The 22049-nt window shown below is 36.7% G+C and overlaps 1 protein-coding gene across 7 annotated transcripts in view; it reads right to left on the bottom strand.

Moving 5' to 3' along the window:
• Positions 1-22049, bottom strand: part of TRAPPC13 (trafficking protein particle complex subunit 13) — a 41424-nt gene that overhangs the window by 8321 nt on the left and 11054 nt on the right. For 2 of the 7 annotated variants that reach the window (XM_005557024.5, XM_005557025.5), the window contains exons 3-8: positions 21805-21904; positions 20088-20172; positions 11033-11160; positions 6994-7066; positions 5347-5391; positions 2248-2265 (exon numbers count right to left, since the gene is read on the bottom strand). In XM_005557024.5, the coding sequence (XP_005557081.1) occupies positions 2248-2265; positions 5347-5391; positions 6994-7066; positions 11033-11160; positions 20088-20172; positions 21805-21904 (449 nt within the window). The remainder of the gene's footprint in view (positions 1-2247; positions 2266-5346; positions 5392-6993; positions 7067-11032; positions 11161-20087; positions 20173-21804; positions 21905-22049) is intronic. The other 5 variants (XM_005557026.5, XM_005557027.5, XM_073993534.1 and 2 more) reach the window with 3 other exon arrangements.

Below are 22049 nucleotides of genomic sequence, written 5' to 3'. Positions count from 1 at the left end.
ATTTAGATAGTGTAATGACCACTAGTACTATGAATAATCTATTTTGTAATCTTGAAGGATTTAATTTTTTAAATTAAAGCAATTTGCGAGTGGTCATTAGTGATTGCTTAGTTCATTTTAAGGGTATATTGAGGGCTAAAAAAAGGATATGTGAATTATACTTCACCATCGTAGAGCTTTTAAATCAGGCAAGAGGTATTTTGTAGCCTCAGTGACAGATTTTAAAGCTGATGCTATTCAGCAACATTTGCCAGTAGGTAATTTAAATACTTAACTTTAGATAAATTAATTCCCCTAATTATGCTAAACATTATTTTATGCTATTTGGTTATTTTCTTTCATGTAATTGAAGGATAACAGACTAACTTGATTTATCTTTGAAACAAACCTACATAAAAAATGATACACTAAGGATATTCAAGAATTTTTTTTCAAAATTTTCATAGTAATATGTGTACTACATGTAAGTAACATAAAATCAACTATGACCAGAAAAATTTGCCACTTTAAGAGCTTTTTATTTTTTTGACATAGAGTCTCATTCTGTCACCCAGGCTGGAGCGTGGTGGCATGATCTTGGTACACTGCAACCTCCGCCTCCCAGGTTCAAGGGATTCTCCTGCCTCAGCCTCCCGAGTAGCTGGGATTATAGGTGCGCAATATCATACTGAGCTAATTTTTGTATTTTTAGTAGAGACAGGGTTTCACCATGCTGGCCAGGCTGGTCTAGAACTCCTGACCTCAAGTGATCCACCCACCTCGGCCTCCCAAAGTGCTGGGATTACAGGCATGAGCCACCATGCCTGGCCTATGAGCTTTTATTTTATTTTCGAGACGGAGTCTTGCTCTGTTGCCCAGAGTGGAGTGCAGTGGCAAGATCTCAGCTCACTGCAACCTCTGCCTCCCAGGTTCAAGCGATTCTCCTGCTTCAGCCTCCCCAGTAGCTGGGACTACAGGCAGTGCCACCATGCCCTGCTAATTTTGTATTTTTATTTATTTATTTTGAGACAAAGTCTCACTCTGTCACCTAGGCTGGAGTGCAGTGGTGTGATCTCAGCTCACTGCAGCCTCTGCCTCCCGAGTTGAAGTGATTCTTCTGCCTCAGCCTCTCAAGTAACTAGGATTACAGGCAAGTGCCACCACGCCTGGCTAATTTTTGTATTTTTTATAGAGATGGTGTTTCACCATGTTGGCCAGGCTGGTCGTGGACTCCTGACCTCGTGATCCGCCCGCCTCGGCCTCCCAAAGTGCTGAGATTACAGGCATGAACCACCGTGCCTGGCTGAGCTTTTTAAACACTAACACCAAGAAAATGAAAATCATTTGCAAAAATATAATGATTAAGTTATAATACAATGTACTATTATCTAAAATAAAACAGATGCTTTAGTCTTTGGGACATGTGTTGAAATGAAAATAGAAATAAAATGTTTATCAGTTTAAAAAATGTATCATTTAGTGGCATTTTTTGGTTACTTGTTCTAAAAAAGTACATATATCCCATCAATCCATTGCTTTTAAAAAAAATAACCACAGACCCATATTTCAATTTAAAAACTGCAATTTTCTGCGTAAATTTAGGAAGAGCTTAGATAAAATGAAAGAAAAACAAGCAGCATAATGGAAAATCAAGTTAGTTTGAATAGTGTTAAGCAATTTGATATTTTAAAAATTAAGAATTCAGTGCTAAGGCAGTTGATGTTATTACATATGTAATGTGATATAAGCAAATGCTGCTTATTATAAATATAAGTTTGAAAATAAAATTTTAGCGAAGTTGGGAAAATTTGCTTTTCTTCTGTTTCATTTTGTCAAGCGGCCATCATTACCTGACCCACACTTAAAACTAAAACCACTGTGCATCTGAAAATGAATTTCGATTATACAGTCTACTCAAAGAACTGAAGGCTAGGATAATTGGGTATTTTATAGTAAGATGATGAAAATCACAAGGCCATTTTACACAAGGTAACATACTTCTTTAAAAAAAAATCTAAAGAAGAAACACTGAAAATGAAAATTGTTTCAATATGACAATTTAACTTTTGAGCTAATTTTCCCCCACAGAGTAAGAAATTGATATAATAAAAAATACATAAAATTATATATAATCTTTCTGAAGTCACATAGGTGGTATTCACAACTAACTGTTTTTCCACTATGTTTTGTAAAGAGAGATTAATTAGGCAGAGTCAAAAAGTGGTGAGTAAGAAAAGTATAAAAATTTATAATAAAAAATCAAATTACCACAGAACTGAGGTCACTCTAATGGAAAAATAAAAAAGAATAATTAGAAAAATCAGAGTTAAATGTTAAAGAAAAAAGAATTACTTTAAAATAAAATGCATTTCTGCATTTTTAAAATTTACTAAACAAGACAGCATTAGTGAATAAGAAAGTAAACAGGAAGCAACATAAATATGACAAACCATTTTTCTAAAAAGGTGAAACTGCTAAGGTTAAATGACAATGGAATAGAGAAGAACACTATGGCTGAATACTCAAACAGTAGCAAACTGTTAAGGGCACATTTTGGAGCAAAGAGGTATATCCCATGACTTTCTAATTCTATAATTCTTTACCAACATTTTAATTCTTCATAGATAATTTAGGATGAATATATACTATCCTCCACATTCAGAATAGATATACACCGTATACTTTCTCTTAAATTTTATGTAATAATGGAATCCTTTTTTTAAGGAATATCTTGGGCAATTAGAGTTCCATTGATCACCTCAGGGAATGTGGGCTGAACCACTTCAAAAAATTAAGAATTTATTTTCTTCTTCTTAGCAGATTTCATAGTTAGCCTTTTTTTCCTTACATTATTTCTTCAACTGTTAATTAAGAGCAATCTCAAATGTCGCCTCCATCAAATGCATAGCTGGAAATCATTTTTCACCTCTCTAGGTACCCAGAATACATTACTTCACGATTTGGCTTATATGTGTGGGAGGGGCTTACATTATAGTTATGTCATATCAGTCTCCTCTACTGGAGGCAGGTCCCTTGAGGACTGGGAAGATGTTGTTTATAGTTCTCTTCAATACCTGGCAGGTGACCAAATGTTTGAATCCTGGCTTCTAGTCTCACCAATCTTCCTGCAAGGCTTTTCTATCTCAGAAAACTATGACAGTTTTTCATGAACTTGTTTTCCTTTAGGTGATTCACATATTACAGCATTATTAGAAACAGAATCAAAAATATATGTTTGAGACAGATGTGGGGCCAATAATATTAACTGTAAAAGGACTACAGCACAGAGCAATATGTATCACCTACTGATATTGCTGTGGTTTATTAACCCCTACAATCTACCTGAAATTCCTGGTTGGGGTCAACATAATCTGCCTCATGCTAGTGGCTGAACAGTATTTGTTTGTCTAATAGGTAATATTAAGTATCTTAGAGAGACCCAAAATGTTATTTGTTCACTACTGATTTTTAAAGTGAGATCTATTTTCAAAAGTTCAGAATATTACTGAAATTATTTTCATTGAAGTTTGTTAGCAAGATTTAAAGATTATGTCAACATATAATGTTAACCGACAAAGGAAGTAAACAAAATTGTTGTGATTATAAAAATAGAATATTATATATAAGTGAATAAAGACTGCAAAAGAGTATGTATTAATGAAAAATCAATTGGTGTGGCGGAATTGTGAATTTTTATTTCTTTATGGACAGCATGTCACTTCTATAATGTTTATAGAAAAACTAGCAATTTTAAAAATTATTCACAAATCACTCTAAATATTAGCGTTATAAAAGTATTTGACAGGTATCTTAGTGTACTATCAAATTTTTAATGAAGAAAACCTAAAATAGCTGAATATGTGACTCCTAGGAGACAGTTACAGAAAAAAAACCCACCTATTGCCCTATTTTAAATGAATTTTCTAATAGAATAGTTAACATTTTCCCCTCATACTATAAATGAAATCTTTTCCAGCAAAATGGTAAATTAGACTATTTAAATCTCACCATGCTGACTAGCTATACTGTAATTAATCAACAGTATGCCATTAATAACAAAAAAGAGGGAATAAATACGTATTACTCCAACTCACCTATCCCCCACAAAAGAAACATCAACTTTGTAAACATCTAGTAATCTTTTTGATGATGCTTTTCCCTCTCGTCAAATATGTATACTCTTTCCTATGTACTTGATATTCCATGTCTATTTGTAACCCTGCTTGAATGCCTTTACTGCTTTGACACTTGTCTGTTTCCAACATGCATTCCTTTCAGACTCCAATCCAGCCTTTCTTCTCTTTCATAAAGCTTCTTTAAACTATTCCAAGATCACATTCCCGAGAGCTCTTGTAACACATTTTTTCATATCATTCTCACTATATTCCATTCTAGGTAGTTTTGTTATTATATGCATTTTTTCTTTTCTTCTAATAGGTCTTTGCTGCAGGTTAGGTTCCTTACTTTGACATCTTAGAAATCCTAGAGTATAAATTTTACTGAGTAAAAATTCAGATTGTGGATGGTAAAAATAAATGTCAAATTTGCCATGTGATTGAAAATGTCTGATTATTATCTGGTTTTAGAGTAGCAGAGATATAATCTTCATTTCAAAATACTGTATTTGGATATATTTGAGTTTATCACTGGTATGAAACACATGATTTTGGGGGATAAGAGGGCTATCAAGAGATCTGATTTTTCTGCAGCTCTAGAAGCCAAGATAAAACAAAATCTTAAAAAAGAAATCCAAGCAATAAATCCTTTCTCCTATGGCAAGTTCTATTTTATATCTTTTTTTTAGGGTAAAAGATAAAGTATCTTCTATTATAAAAGTTACTTCTATTTTTGCCAAACTTGTTTTTCCCAAGGAGCTTTTAAAGCCATTACACCAAACCCAGCAACCTAATTCTGGCTGGCAAACTGACTACCCTGGAAATAATTTAATGTGCTAAGCTTCACTTGTCAATATTTTTCCATGTGAATATTAAATCTTATTTTGCAGGGTTAGATCTACTAATTCAATTTTTGTAATATCCAGAACCACATGTAAATATTCAACAGATTGCTAGTGTAACAACCACCATTAAATGGAATGAGGGGGCAATCATTTAACAAAAGGAGATGAAAGCCTTATAAAATTAACAGTGAGAATAAAAATCAAGACACATTGATTCCATGTAAGTTGAAAAAGATTATAAGACCTACAATAAAATTATTCAATTTTAACTGAAATTTATGATTTTTTCAAATAATTTACAGTCACGTTGGCAATTTGCTTCAGTATTAGAAATGTATATAAGAGATTTTTAGTCAAATAAGATCTTAATGTTTAATATGAAATCCCATTAAGCACTCAACACTCACCTCTGCATTGTAAAATTTGGTTTTCACATCCAATGGTTTGAGAACCTGGTTAAATAAAGCATATCAATCAGGAAATTGTTATCATGTGACCATTTATTTTTATTTTTTTAAAATCACATAGCGTAAATTTGTCATTTTCCAATTTTAATTGTTAAAAGACTTATCTAATAGGTATGCAATATTCTTCCAAAAGAAAAAAAGGAAAAAAAAAAAAAGAATCCTAAATGCATGTTTTGAAAGGCTACCGTTATTTCTTTACTGGGTGATAGTTACATTACACGGGTTTTTGCTCCATAATATTTTGTTAAACAAAACACATATATTTTATGTATTTTTCTATAGGTATATTCATAAAAACTGTTTGCAAAAAAAGCAACTGAGCTGGGCGCAGTGGCTACTCTTGTAATCCCAGCACTTTCGGAGGCCAAAGCAGGCGGATCACCTGAAGTCAGGAGTTCGAAACAAGCCTGGCCAACATGGCAAAACCCCGTCTCTACTAAAAATCCAAAAGTTAACTGGGCATGGTGGCGGGTGCCTGTAATCCCAGCTACTCAGGAGGCTGTGGCAGGAGAACCACTTGCACCAGGGAGGCGGAGGTTGCAGTGAGCTGAGATCGCATCATTTGCACTCCAGCCTGGGCAACGAGAGCAAAATTCCGTCTCAAAAAAAAAAAAAAATTGAATCACTTTCTATTTTCTTTCAAAAAGCATGCAAATGAATGATTCTGGAAAAGAATGGCAGATTTTTTTTTCCCTGTGAACAGTATTTTTTCTTCCACTTACAGAGGAATGAAAAAAAAATCATATACAGCATCATATTAAGATCTATATTTATAATAGACATATGTGGTATTCACATTTCCTCACCCTCCTACATCAATGTGTTAAGCCAGTGGTTTTTAACTATTTTTGATGGACGCTGAAAACTGTGTATTAATACAAAACTCAAAAGTTCCCGTGATTCCTGGAGTCCTTGAAGGAAGCTCAGTCTACTCACTCCAAGTCAATTGTCTCTCCTTTAAATTTCTTTAGAAATTTGATATTATTTATCCTCATTTTATCTGGACTTTACACTCATTTTATCCCTTGTCTACATTGTGTGTTTTGTCAGGCCATAAAAACAAGTTATTTACTTTTTAGAGACAGAGTCTTGCTCTGTTGACCAAGCTGGAGTGCAATGGCATGATCACAACTCACTGAAGACTTGAAACCTGGGTCAAGCGATCATTCCACCTCAGTCTCCCAAGTAGCTAGGATTACAGGCTTGTGTTACCTGTAGTCCTATAGTCCTAGGTCATGCTGTCTGGGCTATCTTGAACTGGCCTCAAGTGATCTTCCCCACTTTGCTTCCCAAAGCACTGGGATTATAGGTGTGAGCCACTGTGCCAGACTCAGCTATTTTTTTCTTTTATTTTGAATAAACATCTTCAAGTTTCATTACAAAAACATATTGGCAATGATAATTCCTCTGCTTTTATTTACGTTAATTTAGTCTCAGTTTAGACTGCTAGTCATATGACAAATTCAAAAATATTGAGCTATTTGCTTTATTTGGATCTTGTTTTCCCTGCAGATAATCAGGAATAACTGTACACTACCAGGAAGAAAAAGGCATATAAAAACTATTTACCATTGTCATATTCAATACCTGAAATTTGAAGAATTTTCTAAAATACATTTTTTCTCCAGCCTGAGTTGTGTAACTCACAGCACACACCAAGCTGAAACAGAAAGATGTCTTAATGATTCTGAATCATTTTTAATTTTAATAGTAAATCAAACACACCTGAATTCTACTAAGAAATTAGGGAAACACATCTATGGTGTGGATGTGTGAGATTAGAGCAGGGGAAAATGTCAGAATAGATACAGACATAATTACACGAACAAGAAAGCTCTGATTAGTAAAATGAGATATAACATTTTTGGAGCACAAAATCAGAAACTTCTTGACTTTACCTGAAAGGTGAAATATATTCCAAAATAATTCTCAGAACAATCAAATATTTGAGTATATAAAACAAGTTCATATAAACTAGAAAAAAAATATGGATTAAAAAATTTCCAGCTGGGCATGGTGGTTCATGCCTGTAATCCTAGCAGTTTGGGAGGCCAAGGTGGGCGAGTCACTTGAGGTCAGGAGTTCGAGACCAGCCTGGCAAACATGGTGAAACCCCATCTCCACTAAAATTACAAAAATTAGCCAGGCATGGTGGCGGGCGCCTGTAATCCCAGCTACTCGGGAGACTGACGCAGGAGAATCGCTTGAACCCGGGAGGTGGAGGTTGTGGCGAGCTCAGATTGCACCACTGCACTCCAGCCTGGGCAACAAGAGCAAAACTCCATCTCAAAAAAAAAAAAAAAAAAAAAAAAAAAAAAAAAAAAAAGGCGGGGTGCAGTGGCTCACGACTGTAATTCCAGCACTTTGGGAGGCTGAGGCAGGTGGATCACGAGGTCAGGAGACCAAGACCATCCTGGCTAACACGGTGAAACCCCGTCTCTACTAAAAAAATACAAAACATTAGCCGGGCATGGTGGCGGGCGCCTGTAGTCCCAGCTACTCGGGAGGCTGAGGCAGGAGAATGGCGTGAACCCGGGAGGCAGAGCTTGCAGTGAGCTGAGATCACACCACTACACTCCAGCCTGGGCGACAGAGAGAGATTCCATCTCAAAAAAAAAAAAAAAAAATTCCAGATAGATTTCTTAACATAAATGCAATGGGAAATACTGTTATGTAAAAAAAAATTTTTTTTTTTTTTTGAGACGGAGTCTCGCTCTGTCGCCCAGGCTGGAGTGCAGTGGTCCAATCTCAGCTCACTGCAAGCTCCGCCTCCCGGATTTACGCCATTCTCCTGCCTCAGCCTCCCGAGTAGCTGGGACTACAGGCACCCGCCACCTCGCCGGGCTAGTTTTTTTGTATTTTTTAGTAGAGACGGGGTTTCACCGTGTTAGCCAGGATGGTCTCGATCTCCTGACCTCGTGATCCGTCCATCTCGGCCTCCCAAAGTGCTGTGATTACAGGCTTGAGCCACCGCCCCGGCCGTAAAAAATTTTAAGTTGAATCAAAAACACTAAAACAATTACAAAGCAGAAACAAGCTAGCATAAAATACTTGTAACAATACAAGAAAGTGGTTACGTTTTAATACTTAATATGACAAAGGGTTCCCATAAGTTAATAAGCAAAACACCAATATATCACTCAAAACTTGAGAAAAGGAAAGCACAGTTAAATCACAGTACCATAACTGGCTAACAAAAATGTGAAAATGTTCAGCCTCACAAGTATTCAGAGAAACACATTAAAATAATGAGGTAATATTTTTCTGTTTATCAAGATTTGGCAAAAATTCTTTATAAGTGATCTCAGAATTGGTGAGGGTTTAGAGAAACTGTCTTTCTACACTGCTAGTGGTTGGAAGAAATTTGGAAAACAATCTTTTAGTAAAAGAATCTTAAAAATGCTTATATGTTCTCATAGTAAAACCACTTCAAATATTCCACGAGGACACATTAAGGTGTTCATCTCTGTGTTACTTTTAACAGTGAAAAACTGAAAATAAATATCCAACATTACAGTAAACAGAAAACACTGTACAATTGTGTTAGATGGAGTCATGTAAAAAAAAAATTTTTTTTTTTTTTTTTTTTTTTTTTTTGAGGCAGGGTCCCACCATCACCCAGGCTGGAGAGCAGTGGCGTGATCATGGATCACTGCAGCCTTGATCTCCTGGGCTCAAGCGATCCTCCCACCTCAGTCTCCCAACTACCTGAGACTACAGGCATGCTCCACCACGTCCGGCTAATTTTTGTATTTTTTGTAAAGATGGGATTTCACCATGTTTTCCAGGCTGGTCTTGAGCTTCTGAGCTCAAGCGATCTGCCCACCTTAGCTTCCCAAATTATTGGAGATTATAGGCGTGAGCCACCACATCCGGCCCAAAAACTGTGTTTTCAAAAAATACTGTCTGATACGTGTGAAAATGTTAATAGTGTATTTTAAAAAATAAAACTATGAACAATATGGCCAAAATTTTATAAAATATTAAATTATTTATACATAGTTATTTTACATACGTATGCAAAAAGACTAGAAAGAAATATAATAATATTTTAATAGCAGTTGGTTATATGGGGTGGTAACATTAGCAGGTAATTTAATTTCTTCTTTATACGTGTGCTGCCTGGTACTGACTAAGTAAGGCAGGGGCTAGGAAGAGGACTGATCGAAGCACAATACCTGCCTTCAAAGTGCTCACAGTAAGAATAGCATAGCAAGGTAGAGGATCTAAAACTAGGTTTGGATTTGAGTTTTATGTCTTCTAAACTAGCGGCTTAATTGTACAAGTCTCATTTTCTGTAAAATGGAGATTTTACACATTTATTATCATTTCAATAAATACTGACTTCTGTTCTCTGCTAGATCCTTGGACTATAGCAGATATCATGGATCTCATACTTTAATGGGAAAGGCAGGCACTCAGTAAGTAATTATAAGTATGAAACATTTTTTAAAATGATAAATGGTGGATGCTATAGAAGATACAAAAAGTGGTATTTAATCCAGTCTAGGAGGTTAGGAAAACTTCTTGAGGAAGTAGTGCTGAATCTGAGATATGAAAGAGAAGTAGAAATAAACTACATAAAATGCCATAGTATTCCTTTGTAAGGGAAGAATGCATTTCAATCTGGAGTCTGGAGATAAAAGAAGTCCAATATGACTGCAGGGTGGAGAGGGAGGGATGGGTGGTGATGGTAAGAACTACTGTGGCTTGTAAGAATTAGGTTGCAGAGAGCTTTGTAAAACATTTGCAAAGTCAGAATTTCCTAAGGACAATGGGAGATCATAGAAGAATTAAGTGACTTATACAAGATCACATAACAAATGATGAAGTTGAAATTTGAATTCTAGGAAGTCTGACTCCAAAGCCCAAAGAATATACATGAAAAAGTCCCAACAACAGAGCTTGTCACCAAAATTAACTGATTAAATAATAGCTAATATTATATACTTTCATGGGCACAAAGAGAAGAGCAAAAGTGGTAAAGCAGAGATGAAGAAGAGACAAATGAGAGATATTCAGGAGAATTAATAGGATTTTGTGAACTGATTGGATGTAGGGTTTCTAAAGGAGATGAAGAAGTCTAAAATTACTTCAGATGGCTAAAATTTTCATATTGCCCCTCAGACTGAAAGAAAAATAGAGCATTTACATTCAAATACATACACACGACAGGAATACAGAATTTGATTTTTTTTTCACAGTGTGCCTTATTTTGGTCCTATATTTCTGAGTTGTCAGGGTAGAGTGTATATACCTGGTTAAATACAAAACTGAAAAACTGAATTTAAAAATAAACACTATAACATCAGTTACTAGCATTTCAAAACACAATAAATATACTTTTAGAGTGCTATCTGGGTTTTAAACATTTTGCACAGCTTTTCATTTTTTAGAGATTGTAAATCTAAAAAAAAAATGAGATAAATGATGATAAATTGGATTTTTTCCCTACAAAACAAACATTTGGTTTAAACTTTATTTCTGGTAAACATGTAAACATAGAACATAAAATTCCTTTTGAAGTAGGTTCCTACGCTTCATGGTGAATGAAAAGAAAGCAAAAATTTCAAATAAAGGCATATATAAGTAAAAACCTTTGAGACCTAATAAAACTAATCCTTACATGTGTGTTCCAATTTCCTTGACTTCATGATGTATGACATCATCAATACAACAATCCGGTTTAAGTTCAGCCACTGCAGCATTGGAGGCTGAAAGATTTAAACGCTGAGAACTTGTCTGAAGATCAGCCTTGAAAGAAAGTTAAAAAAAAAAAAGAATCCAAATGAGACTGGTTACCTACAGGGTGTGCATGGCTATGAGTGGAAAGAATAGGGGAATAAGAATAAGGAAAGAAGGATGAAAAGGGGAGCAACACTTTTCTGTGTAAACCTTTCTGTATAGCTCTGATGCTTAGAACCATGGCAATGGCACACTCCCGCACCAATAAATAAATAAATACATAAATAAATAAATAAAATCAGGCAGGAATTAGGGAGAATCCAAAATGGAATACAAACAGTAACAAATGAACCTAACTGTATTACAAATGAAGAACACAATTGCGCTATGGCAGAGGGAAGGGGAAAAGTGGAACTAACCTAAGTAAGTTTGGAAAACAAAATCTTAACTGTAATATATGGCTAAAGACAAAAAGAATGGTACATAAATGTACTCTAGCTACAACACATGTGTTTTTTCACTATTTTATATGTATACTAGGACAAAACAAAATACTACATTGTGGATTACAAGAGACAGGTTTCTCACCTTCAGAGAAAAAAAAACGGTACAAATAAGGAAAGCGGGGGAAGCTACAGTGAGTCTTTGGTGGTGGACTGGAATCTGAGGCACCAGTATGAACACATGGCTTTTAAATATATATTCAGATGGACTTCACTAAAACAAATACATATGCATGTATGTGCTAGTATATAACACTAAAAGATAAGTAATTGTCCAAAACAAAATTATATGTCAGAGACCAATTAGTTTATAAGATAACTAGAAAATGACATAAAAAGTCACCAACTAAGAAAGCACTACCTCGTCTAAAGTAGCACTTTCCGTCCACCCGATGATGCTCCATTATATTTCTTTTTTCTCCTTTTGAACATTTATCACTCTGTCTTAAAACTACCCTCCCTCCCTTATCTCAATTACTTTCTATCACATTCAACTTTTGCTTCCTTTGTAACATTTATCACAATCTATAATTACCTTATTTATGACTTTGTTTACCTGTTTCTTTCTGTCTCCCCTACCAGAAAAGTCTATGGAGGCAGGAACCTCGTCTTCTCTTGCTCACCACTATAGCACGGTGCCTGGCACATAGTAGGCAATTAATCAATATTTGTTGAATAATGAATGGATGAATTTATGATAAAACTTCCAAGGCAAAAAAAATTGAGGGAAAGCAAAGATCACATTAGGTCATGGGAATTAGTGGAGGTTTTTACATGAGAGCTAGGATTCTTTTAAGTTTTTGTTTCTTTTAAAAAACAGTTTTGCAGTTAATTCTAACCCAACAATCTTATGTTAGTCACTTTGAAATGTGCTATTTATTAGTGCTGTGTATTTTGTTATACTCAGTTATAAAACAATAGTAGCTCACATTTATTTGGTACCTATTATGTGCAAAGGCCCTGTTCTAAGCATATTACTCATTTAATCCCCATATCCTGGAGGAGGTATTAGTATTATCCCCATTTCATAGACAATGAAACCAAGGCACAGAAAAGTAACAACTTTCCCAAGGTTTTACAAATCATAAGTAACAAAGCTAAGATTCAAAATTCTTTTTTTTTAAAAAGAGTTTCATTCTTCTTGCCCAGGCTGGAGTGCAATGGCATGATCTCAGCTGACTGCAACCTCAGCCTCCCAGGTTCAAGCGATTCTCCTGCCTCAGCCTCCCAAGTAGCTGGGATTACAGGCACCCATCATCATGTCTAGCTAATTTTTTGTATTTTTAACAGAGACGGAGTTTCACCATGTTGGCTAGGCTGGTCTTGAACTCCTGGCCTTAGGTGATCTGCCTGCCTCAGCCTCCCAAAGTGCTGAGATTACAGGCATAAGCCACCGCTCCCAGACCTAAAAATTCTTAAACACTTTTTTTTTTTTGAGACGGAGTCTCGCTCTGTCACCCAGGTTGGAGTGCAGTGGCACTATCTTGGTTCACTGCAACCTCCACCTCCCAGGTTCAAGTGATTCTCCTGCCTCAGCCTCCCCAGTAGCTGGGATTACAGGCAAGTGTCACTAAGGCTGGCTAAATTTTGTATTTTTAGCAGAGACGGGGTTTCACCATCTTGGCTAGGCTGGTCTCAAACTTCTGGTCTCAAGTGATCTGCTGCCTCGGGCTCCCAAAGTGCTGGGAATACAGGCGTGAGCCACTGCACCCAGATATAAATTCTTAAACATTTTTGAAATTAGAAAAAAAAAGACATAATTGAATCCATTGGCTTTCTGTTAAATATGTTTTCCTATGTGTCTTATGTGTCATTTTAATCATAACTGCGGCTTTTGATAAGTAGGATTTGAAAAGGCAGAGGAAAGAGGTTAGGGGGAACTCTAAGTAAGTTGAACAGAGCTAGCAAAATACCACCAGTGTGAAAGCTCCAGATGTCTTCAGAGGACACCAAGAGTTTGGTATAATTGGCCAGACATGGTGGCATGTTCCTGTAATCCCAGCTACTTGCGAGGCTGAGGCAGGAGAATCACTTGAACACAGGAGGTGGAGGTTGCAGACCCACATTGAAAGGGTCTGCTTGGAATCAGGGAAATCACACCCAAAGACCAATTTTGAAACATACAGAAAAAAAATCACCAGGACCTCCAGGAAAAATCATGAAATAACTTACAAGGCAAGAGAATTAGACTGGCTTCACTCCTCTCAAAAACAACATACACAGCTGAGCAATAAAGGAGTAGCATTTTCAAAAAACATAAGGAAATAAAAATGTAAAGAAAAGATTTTAAATCTAGCCAAACTGAACTTCAAATATTGAAAAACACCTTTGAACAAGGGCTCAGAGAATATTGTACCCACAAAATCTTCCTGAGCAATCTACTTGAATATTTTTAATATTAAAAGCCACAATTCACAATGACTAACAATAATTATAAATATGCATGAAACAGCATAGTCTTTTTTGTTTTGTTTTGTTTTGTTTTTTGAGATGGAATCTTGCTTTGTCACCCAGGCTGGAGTGCAGTAGGGTGATGTCAGCTCACTGCAAGCTCTGCCTCCCAGGTTCACATCTTTCTCCTGCCTCAGCCTCCCAAGTAGCTGGGACTACAGGTGCCCGCTACCATGCCCAGCTAATTTTTGTATTTTTAGTAGAGGTGGGGTTTCACCGTGTTAGCCAGGATGGTCTAGATCCCCTGACCTTGTGATCCGCCCACCTCAGCCTCCAAAAGTGCTGGGATTACAGGCGTGAGCCACCGCGCCCGGCCGAAACAGCATAGCCTTTATAAAGCAAAATATATGAGATTTTAGAAGATGTAAATAGAAATACACTAGTAATAAGAGACAAACATGCACTCTTAGTATAAGACAGATGAAGTTGACAATAAATAAAGATATAGAATCTAGCCCTAAATAACACAAATGATAAAACAGCTCTTATGAATATCTAAAGCATACACATTCTTCTCAAGTACACATAGAAAATTCATAAAAAATCAATATGGGGTCATAAGACATCATCAGTTAAGTTCCATAAGCTGAAATATTACAAGAACAACACTGATTGGAATGTAATAAAACTATAAATTACGAACAACAATTAAAATAGAAAAAAAAAATAAACCTTTCCCCCTAAAAACCTTTTGCATTAAACAACCCTTGGGTAGAAGGTGAAATACAAATGAAATTACAGAATTCTTTAAAAAGTAATGACAAAAATATAAAAAAGGTTTTTAATTTGGGCAATTCTGCAAAGTATTTTCACACTTATTATCTTGTCTTAATGTAAGAATGGTGTTTGGGATGTTCAACACTGTTACTACCTCTTTTATCATTGTACAGTAGGCATCAGCTCTTCCTTCCACCATCAATTTTTAATTTTTAATTTATTTTTTAATTTGGTCTCACTACGTTGGGCAACAGAGTGAGATGCTGTCTCTAAAAAATAAAAAATAATTAGCCAGGTGTGGTGGTATGCAACTGCAGTTACAGCAACTCAGGAGGCTAAGATGGGAGGATTGCTTGAGCCTTGGACGTGAAGGCTACAGTGAACTATGATTGCACCAGCCTGGGCAACAGAGTGAAACCTCACCTCTTAAAATCAAAAGTATTGAGAATAAAAATGCTATGCATTTGAATCTTCAGGATATAAAAAGCAGTGAATCACAGGAAAATTAACTTTTATCAATATAAATCAAAGAATCAAAATAAAATAATAAAATTCCTAGCTCAAAAATGGTAGAAAAATAAAGTAAATAAACAGAAGCATAATAAAAGAAATAAAAGCACAAATTAAGAGAGAATGGAAACATATTGGATACAATAATTTTTTAAGTCTTGGATTTTTTTTTTTGAAGTTAAAATACACAAACCAAGAGCTAGCTAACTTAATCAAGAAAAAATCAAACCTAAGAAATGACCAGGGGAAAATATTGCAACAGAAGAAATTTTTTTTTTGTTTTTTTTTAGATGGAGTCTCACTCTGTCGCCCAGGCTGGAGTACAGTGGTGTGATCTCGGCTCACTGCAATCTCCACCTCCTGAGTTCAAGCAATTCTAAGCTAGGATTACAGGCGCCTGTGACCACGCCCCGCTAATTTTTGTAATTTTAGTAGAGATGAGGTTTCACCATTTTGGCCAGGCTGGTCTCAAACTCTTGACCTCAGATGATCCACCTGCCTCGGCCTCCCAAAGTGCTGGGATTACAGGCATGAGCCACTGCACCCAGCCAACAGAAGACAATTTTAAGAGCCTACTTTACAGACTTCTATGCAGATAAATGTGAAAATCTATATGAAATGAAATGGATTATTTCCTAGAAAAAAACAGCTTAACAAAAGTGACACCCTTAGAGGTGAACTGCTTAAACATACTAGTATCCATAGGGAAAAAAAAAAGAAAAAATGTTATCAGGGAGTTTCCCCATTTTAAAAAAGAAAAGAACTAGCTCATATGATTTTGCAGGGAATTCTATAAATCCTTCAAAGAATAGATAATCTAAATGATCCACAGTTCTCTGTATTTGTTTTGTTTTGTTTTGTTTTCTCAGACAGGGTATTGCCCTGTCATCCAGGCTAGAATGCAGTGGCATAATCATAGCTTACTGCAGCCTCAAATTCAGGAGTTCAAGTGATCCTCCTGCCTCAGCCTCCCAAGTAGCTAGGAATACAAGTATGTGCCACGATGGCCAGAGAATTTTTTAATTTTTTTTTTGTAGAGACTTTGATCATTATATTCCCCAGGTGAGTCCTGGGGAGCCTCCTGGATTCAAGGGCTCCTCCTGCCTTGGTCTCCCAAAGTGCTGGATTACAGCCATGAGCCACTAAGTTTAGCCTGATGCACATATTGTTGCAAAGCACCGAAAATATTGGAAAAATGTTCGAAATCTTTTATTAAGCAACCATAATACTGACACCTAAAACCTGATCAAAAGACAACACTCACACAAATATAGGTCAATATCATTCTGTGCTTCATGACCTATATCCTCTTAAGTGATTCTGATGTCACAATTAGCTTATCTGGCCAGGTGCGGTAACTCACATGTGTAATCCCAGCACTTTGGGAGGCTGAGGCGGGAGGATTGCTTGAGTTCAGGAGTTCAAGACCTGCTTGAGCAACATAGCGAGACCTTGTCTCTAAAAACTATTAAAAAATTAGACAGGGATAGTGTCACAACCCTGCAGTCCCAGTTACTCAGAAGGCTAAGGCAGTAGGATCCCTTGAGCCCGTGAGTTTGAGGCTACAGTGAGCTATGATCATGCTACTGCACTCCAGCTTGGGTGACAGAACTAGATGAACTAGATAGAGACTGTCTCAAAAAAAAGTAAAAAGAAAAATAGCGTTTTATATATCATGAGTCTGAATGTCTAGTTGAGCCTAAGAAGACCCCTGGTGAGTACTGCACAGTACTACTAATTATTATTATAAAAGTGAATAAAGGCATGAAATATAAAATCATGTTTTAGAACATGCATACTACTGTATTCTTTGATCTTTATAATAGTACTGACATCTTAAAGTATATGCCTTTGCTATTTTATTAATCTATCTTATAAAAATAAATTCAACATTTACTGAATTTACTGAATTGCCAGTATTTACTGAATTGCCAAGAAATTCAGTATTTACAACGTAGAAAAAGTTATGTTCTCAAACTTTTGAAAATCAGATCTTTTAACAATCGAATGCAGAGGTTGGCAAACTTTTTCTCTGAAGTCATTAGCAAATATTTTAGATTTCGGAGGCCATACAATCTATGTTTCAACTATACAACTGCTGTGGTAGCTGGAAATCAGCCACAGATAATACATAAACAAATGAGTATGGCTGTGTGTCAATAAAACTTTATTTATGAACACTAACATTTGAATTTCTTTTTTGTTGGTTTGTTTGCAGAGGCGGTGCCTTGCAATGCTGTGTAGGTTGGGCTCCAACTCTTAGCCTGAAGCAATCTTCCTGCCTTGGATCCCAAAGCACTGGGATTATAGGCATGAGCCACCACACCTGGCCTTGAAATTTGAATTTCATGTAATTTTCACGTCACAAAATATTATTTTCAATAATTTGAAAATGTGAAAACCATTCTTAGTTCAAAAGCCTTATAAAAACAGACAATGGATGAAATTCGGTCTTTAGGCTATAGTTTGTCAACCCCTAATTTAATGAAAGGCAGAGACTCCATCTATATATGATAAACATATGTACGTGTATGCACAAATTTGCATCCAGTTTCTGGAAGTTGAGTCTGTTCTCTAACATCCTTGTTAACTTTAAAACTCTATGATCATTTTCAAACTCATTCTAATTAGAGGTCCTTTCTGGCAATACTCCAATTACCTGAACTCATCACTCTAAGACAGGTTTTACAACTTCTTCCCCACATACTGTGAATTTTCACCTTCTTTTCGCACTTATTCTTTTGAAGAAATTTCAAGTTGTTAGCTGAGTTAGCATATTCTATCTTTTAATATCTACACTATTTCAAGGGTCTTCTAACTGTTCCATTTTCTACAAAGCATCCCATACAATGTGCTCATATCAGTTTTTCCAACACAAAGAGTGCTCAAAAGCCAACTGCCTGCTGTTTTTTATTTAATTTTTTTCAGAGACAGGGTCTTGTTCTGTAGTACATGCTGGAGTGCCCAGGCAAAACTCACTGCAGCCTCAAACTCCTGGGTTTAAACAATCCTCCCGCTTCAGCTTCATAAGTAGCTGGGACCAATGATGTGTGCCAGCATGCTCAACTACTTTTTAAATTGTTTGTAGAGATGGGGGGTCTTGTTATGTTTCCCAGGCTGGTCTTGAACTCCTGGCCTCAAGCAATCCTTCTGCCAGAGCCTCCCAAATTGTTGGGATTCCAGGTATAAGCCACTGTGCTGGGCCTGGTTTTTTTACTTTAATTAATTAATTTTTTGTCTGTTTTAAAAAATAATTTTTCAAGAAAGGTTAAATAAAACCTTAGCCTGCTTTCAAGATGCTCTACTGTATGGCTACTGATATGGTTTGGCTCTGTGACCCCACCCAAATCTCATCTTGTAGCTCCTGTAATTCCCATGTATTGTGGGAGGGGCCTAGTGGGAGATAACTGAATCATGGGGGTGGGTCTTTCCTGTGCTATTCTCATGACAGTCAATAAGTCTCATGAGATCTGATGGTTTTATTTATTTTTATTTTTGGGGGGATGGAGTATTGCTCTGTCACCCAGTCAGCCAGGAGTGCAGTGGCACAGTCTTGGCTGACTGCAACCTCAGTCTCCCAGGTTCAAGTGATCCTACTGCCTCAGCTTCCCAGGTAGCTGGGATTACAGGCACACGCCAACCCTCCTGGCTAATTTTTGTATTTTTAGTAGAAATGGTGTTTCACCACATTGGGCAGGATGGTCTTGAACTCCTGACCTCAAGTGATCCGCCCACCTCAGCCTCCCAAAGTGCTGGGATTACAGGCATGAGTCACTACGACAGGCTGAGATCTGATGGTTTGAAAAATGGGAGTTTCCCCGCACAAGCTCTCTCTCTTTGCCCGCTGCCATCCACGTGAGACATGACTTGCTCCTCCTTGCCTTCTGCCATGATTGTCCCCAGTCACATGGAACTGTAAGTCCATTAAACCTCTTTCTTTGGTAAATTGCCCAGTCTTGGGTATGACTTTATCAGCAGAATGAAAATAGACTAATACAGCTACTATTCCTCTGTACCACCTTACCTCCTCTTACCAAGTGAAATATGGTCGCTGTTAAAAGAACACATGTGTATCGCTATGTCTCTGCCTCTGATTACCATGTCTCCCTTGCCTTGTTATCTGTATTCTTCCATTCTTTCAAGATCCTCTTCGCTTTCCCTCTCCCCTAAAAAACCTTCCTGATTGATATAATCTCCAGTGATCTTTCCTCCTCTATGTTTATGACATACATTAACAAATGCTAAACTGCTGTTTACCTTTGACTGGTACATTTTCTCACCCAAGCAATCACAAACCTTGCTGAATAGGAAAAATGGTTTCATGCCTAGCATAATACTTTATAACTTTAGGCATTCATTAGTGCTTGTTAATGACAATTAAAAATTATTGTATTAAACATGCATTTAATGAAGTGCCAACAACATAATAGATATAAAAAAACCTTTTTTCTTTTTCTTTCTTTTTTTTTTATTTGAGATGGAGTCTAACTCTGTCACCCAGGCTGGAGTGCAGTGGCATGATCTTGGCTCACTGCAACCTTCACCTCCTGGGTTCAAGCCTTAGCCTCTCCTGCCTTAGCCTGCCAAGTAGCTGGGACTGCATGTGTGCACCACCACACCCAGCTCATTTTTGTATTTTTAGTAGAGATGGGGTTTCACCACGTTGGCCAGGCTGGTCTTGAACTTCTGACCTCAGGTGATCCACCTGCCTCAGCCTCCTAAACTGCTGGGATTACAGGTATGAGCCACCATGCCTAGCCTAAAAAAAACCTTTGTTAAACAGTAAAATACATCCCAAGTAAGAATGTTACTTACTTTTACCAATATGTCTTTTACAACTTGATTGCTATCATTATGAACGCTGATATAACTGGAAAAGGTCTCTCCCAAAAATATATTCCTGTAAAATAAAACAAGTATTTATTTAGGCAGAAATCCATTCACGTTTCTTTTTTTTTTTTTTTTTTGAGACTGAGTCTCGCTCTGTTGTCCAGGCTGGAGTGCAGTGGCGCGATCTTGGCTCACTGCAAGCTCCATCTCCCAGGTTCATCCCATTCTCCTGCCTCAGCCTCCCGAGTAGCTGAGACTACAGGTGCCTGCCACCATGCCCAGCTAATTTTTTGTATGTTTGGTAGAGATGGGGTTTCACCGTGTTAGTCATGATGGTCTCGATCTCCTGACTTTATGATCCGCTCGCCTCGGCCTCTCAGAGTGCTGGGATTACAGGCATGAGCCACCGCATCTGGACCCATTCAGGTTTTACATTAGATATTCTGTGTGAGAATCACGAAGGACTTCAAATGGAGAAACATTTACTAAAGGATAGAAATCTGGTGAAATATTGTTTCAACATTCCTTTGTTCACACTAGGCCACTCATTCATTACCTAGTGCAAATCAAAATATGGATGTAATCTATAAAACATGATATATTTGGCCTTTACTGTACAAAATGCCAGCCTCACTAGAGATAAGACTCACTGAAATTAGATCTATGCTAAAGTCAGGATTTGTATTTGAATAGGTTAGAGAAAGCCAAGTTTCTATTCTTGCAATAACTTATTCCCTGAATGTAGAAGAGCTCTAAGTTATTGATATTGGGGTATTTTTACCAATTTATTTTATTTCCTAAGTTATCTGAATAAAAATCACCAGTGGTTTTATCTTACATAGTTTTATATTTTTTACAGTTTTTCAAGACGCTAGTCAATGACCACATTCTGTAAAACTATAAAAACAATCTGTAAAATTTCCTTCTGTCTCAAATTCTGTCTGTTACAGAGTGGAACCAGAGGCTTCTACCTTATTATTAATCTAGAATAATAATACAGCTAAGAATAACAGAAGAAATAAATTTAGAGTTCCTAATTAGCTGACAAGTCTGATAACTCATTTTGGGAGAGGACTATGAGGCAAAAAACAGAGTGGCTTCTGAAAAAGACATTTACATTAGTAGTTAAAAAAGTATATGGCCATTAAAAATATAGTAAGATCTAAAGAAGAAAGTAAAAATTCTATTATCCTAGGAACCACTATTAACATTTTATTTTGGTATATATCTTTTTTTTAAAAAAACAGAAAGCCATAATCACATAGTATGATTTTTTAATAATCTTTTTGCCCCTCAAATGTATCATGTGCTAGGCGTGGTGGCTCACGCCTGTAATCCCAGCACTTTGGGAGGCTGAGGTGGGTGGATCACCTGAGATCAGGAGTTCAAGGTCAGCCTGGCTAACATAGCGAAACACGGTCTCTACTAAAAACACAAAAATTAGCCAGGGCAGTGTGTGCGCCTGTAGTCCTAGCCACTGGGGAGGCTGAGGCAGGAGAATGGCTTGAACCCAGTGGGTGGAGGCTACACTAAGCAGAGATGGCACCACTGCACTCCAGCCTGGGCAACAGTGCGAGACTCCATCTCAGAAAAAAAAAAAAAAAGGAAATGTATCATGAGCGTTTCCCCATCCCATAGTTCTTTTTTGAAAACATAATTTGTAGGCTTTACAAGGTTTCTTATGTGAATATGTCATTCTTACCCAAAATTTTGTGGTAAAGTCAGCATTTCTCCCAACATTAAAACTTCTGCACCATTAACAGTTGACGGATCATCTCTCATCAGTTGGTTAAAGAGATCTCCTGAATGAAGAGAAAAACATAAAATTCTAACATCTACCTTTTAAATAACTTTTTCTTACATAAAGAACTAGGAGAGATATTTTAAAAAACAACCTCTTGACAAAAATGATATTTAAAAAGTCTAACTTCTAGATTTTAATACAAC

Source organism: Macaca fascicularis, chromosome 6 (genome assembly GCF_037993035.2).
Source record: "Macaca fascicularis isolate 582-1 chromosome 6, T2T-MFA8v1.1".
Taxonomy (NCBI): Eukaryota; Metazoa; Chordata; class Mammalia; order Primates; family Cercopithecidae; genus Macaca; species Macaca fascicularis.
Note: the sequence above shows the minus strand (reverse complement) of the source record. Positions and strands in the feature narration are given on the sequence as shown.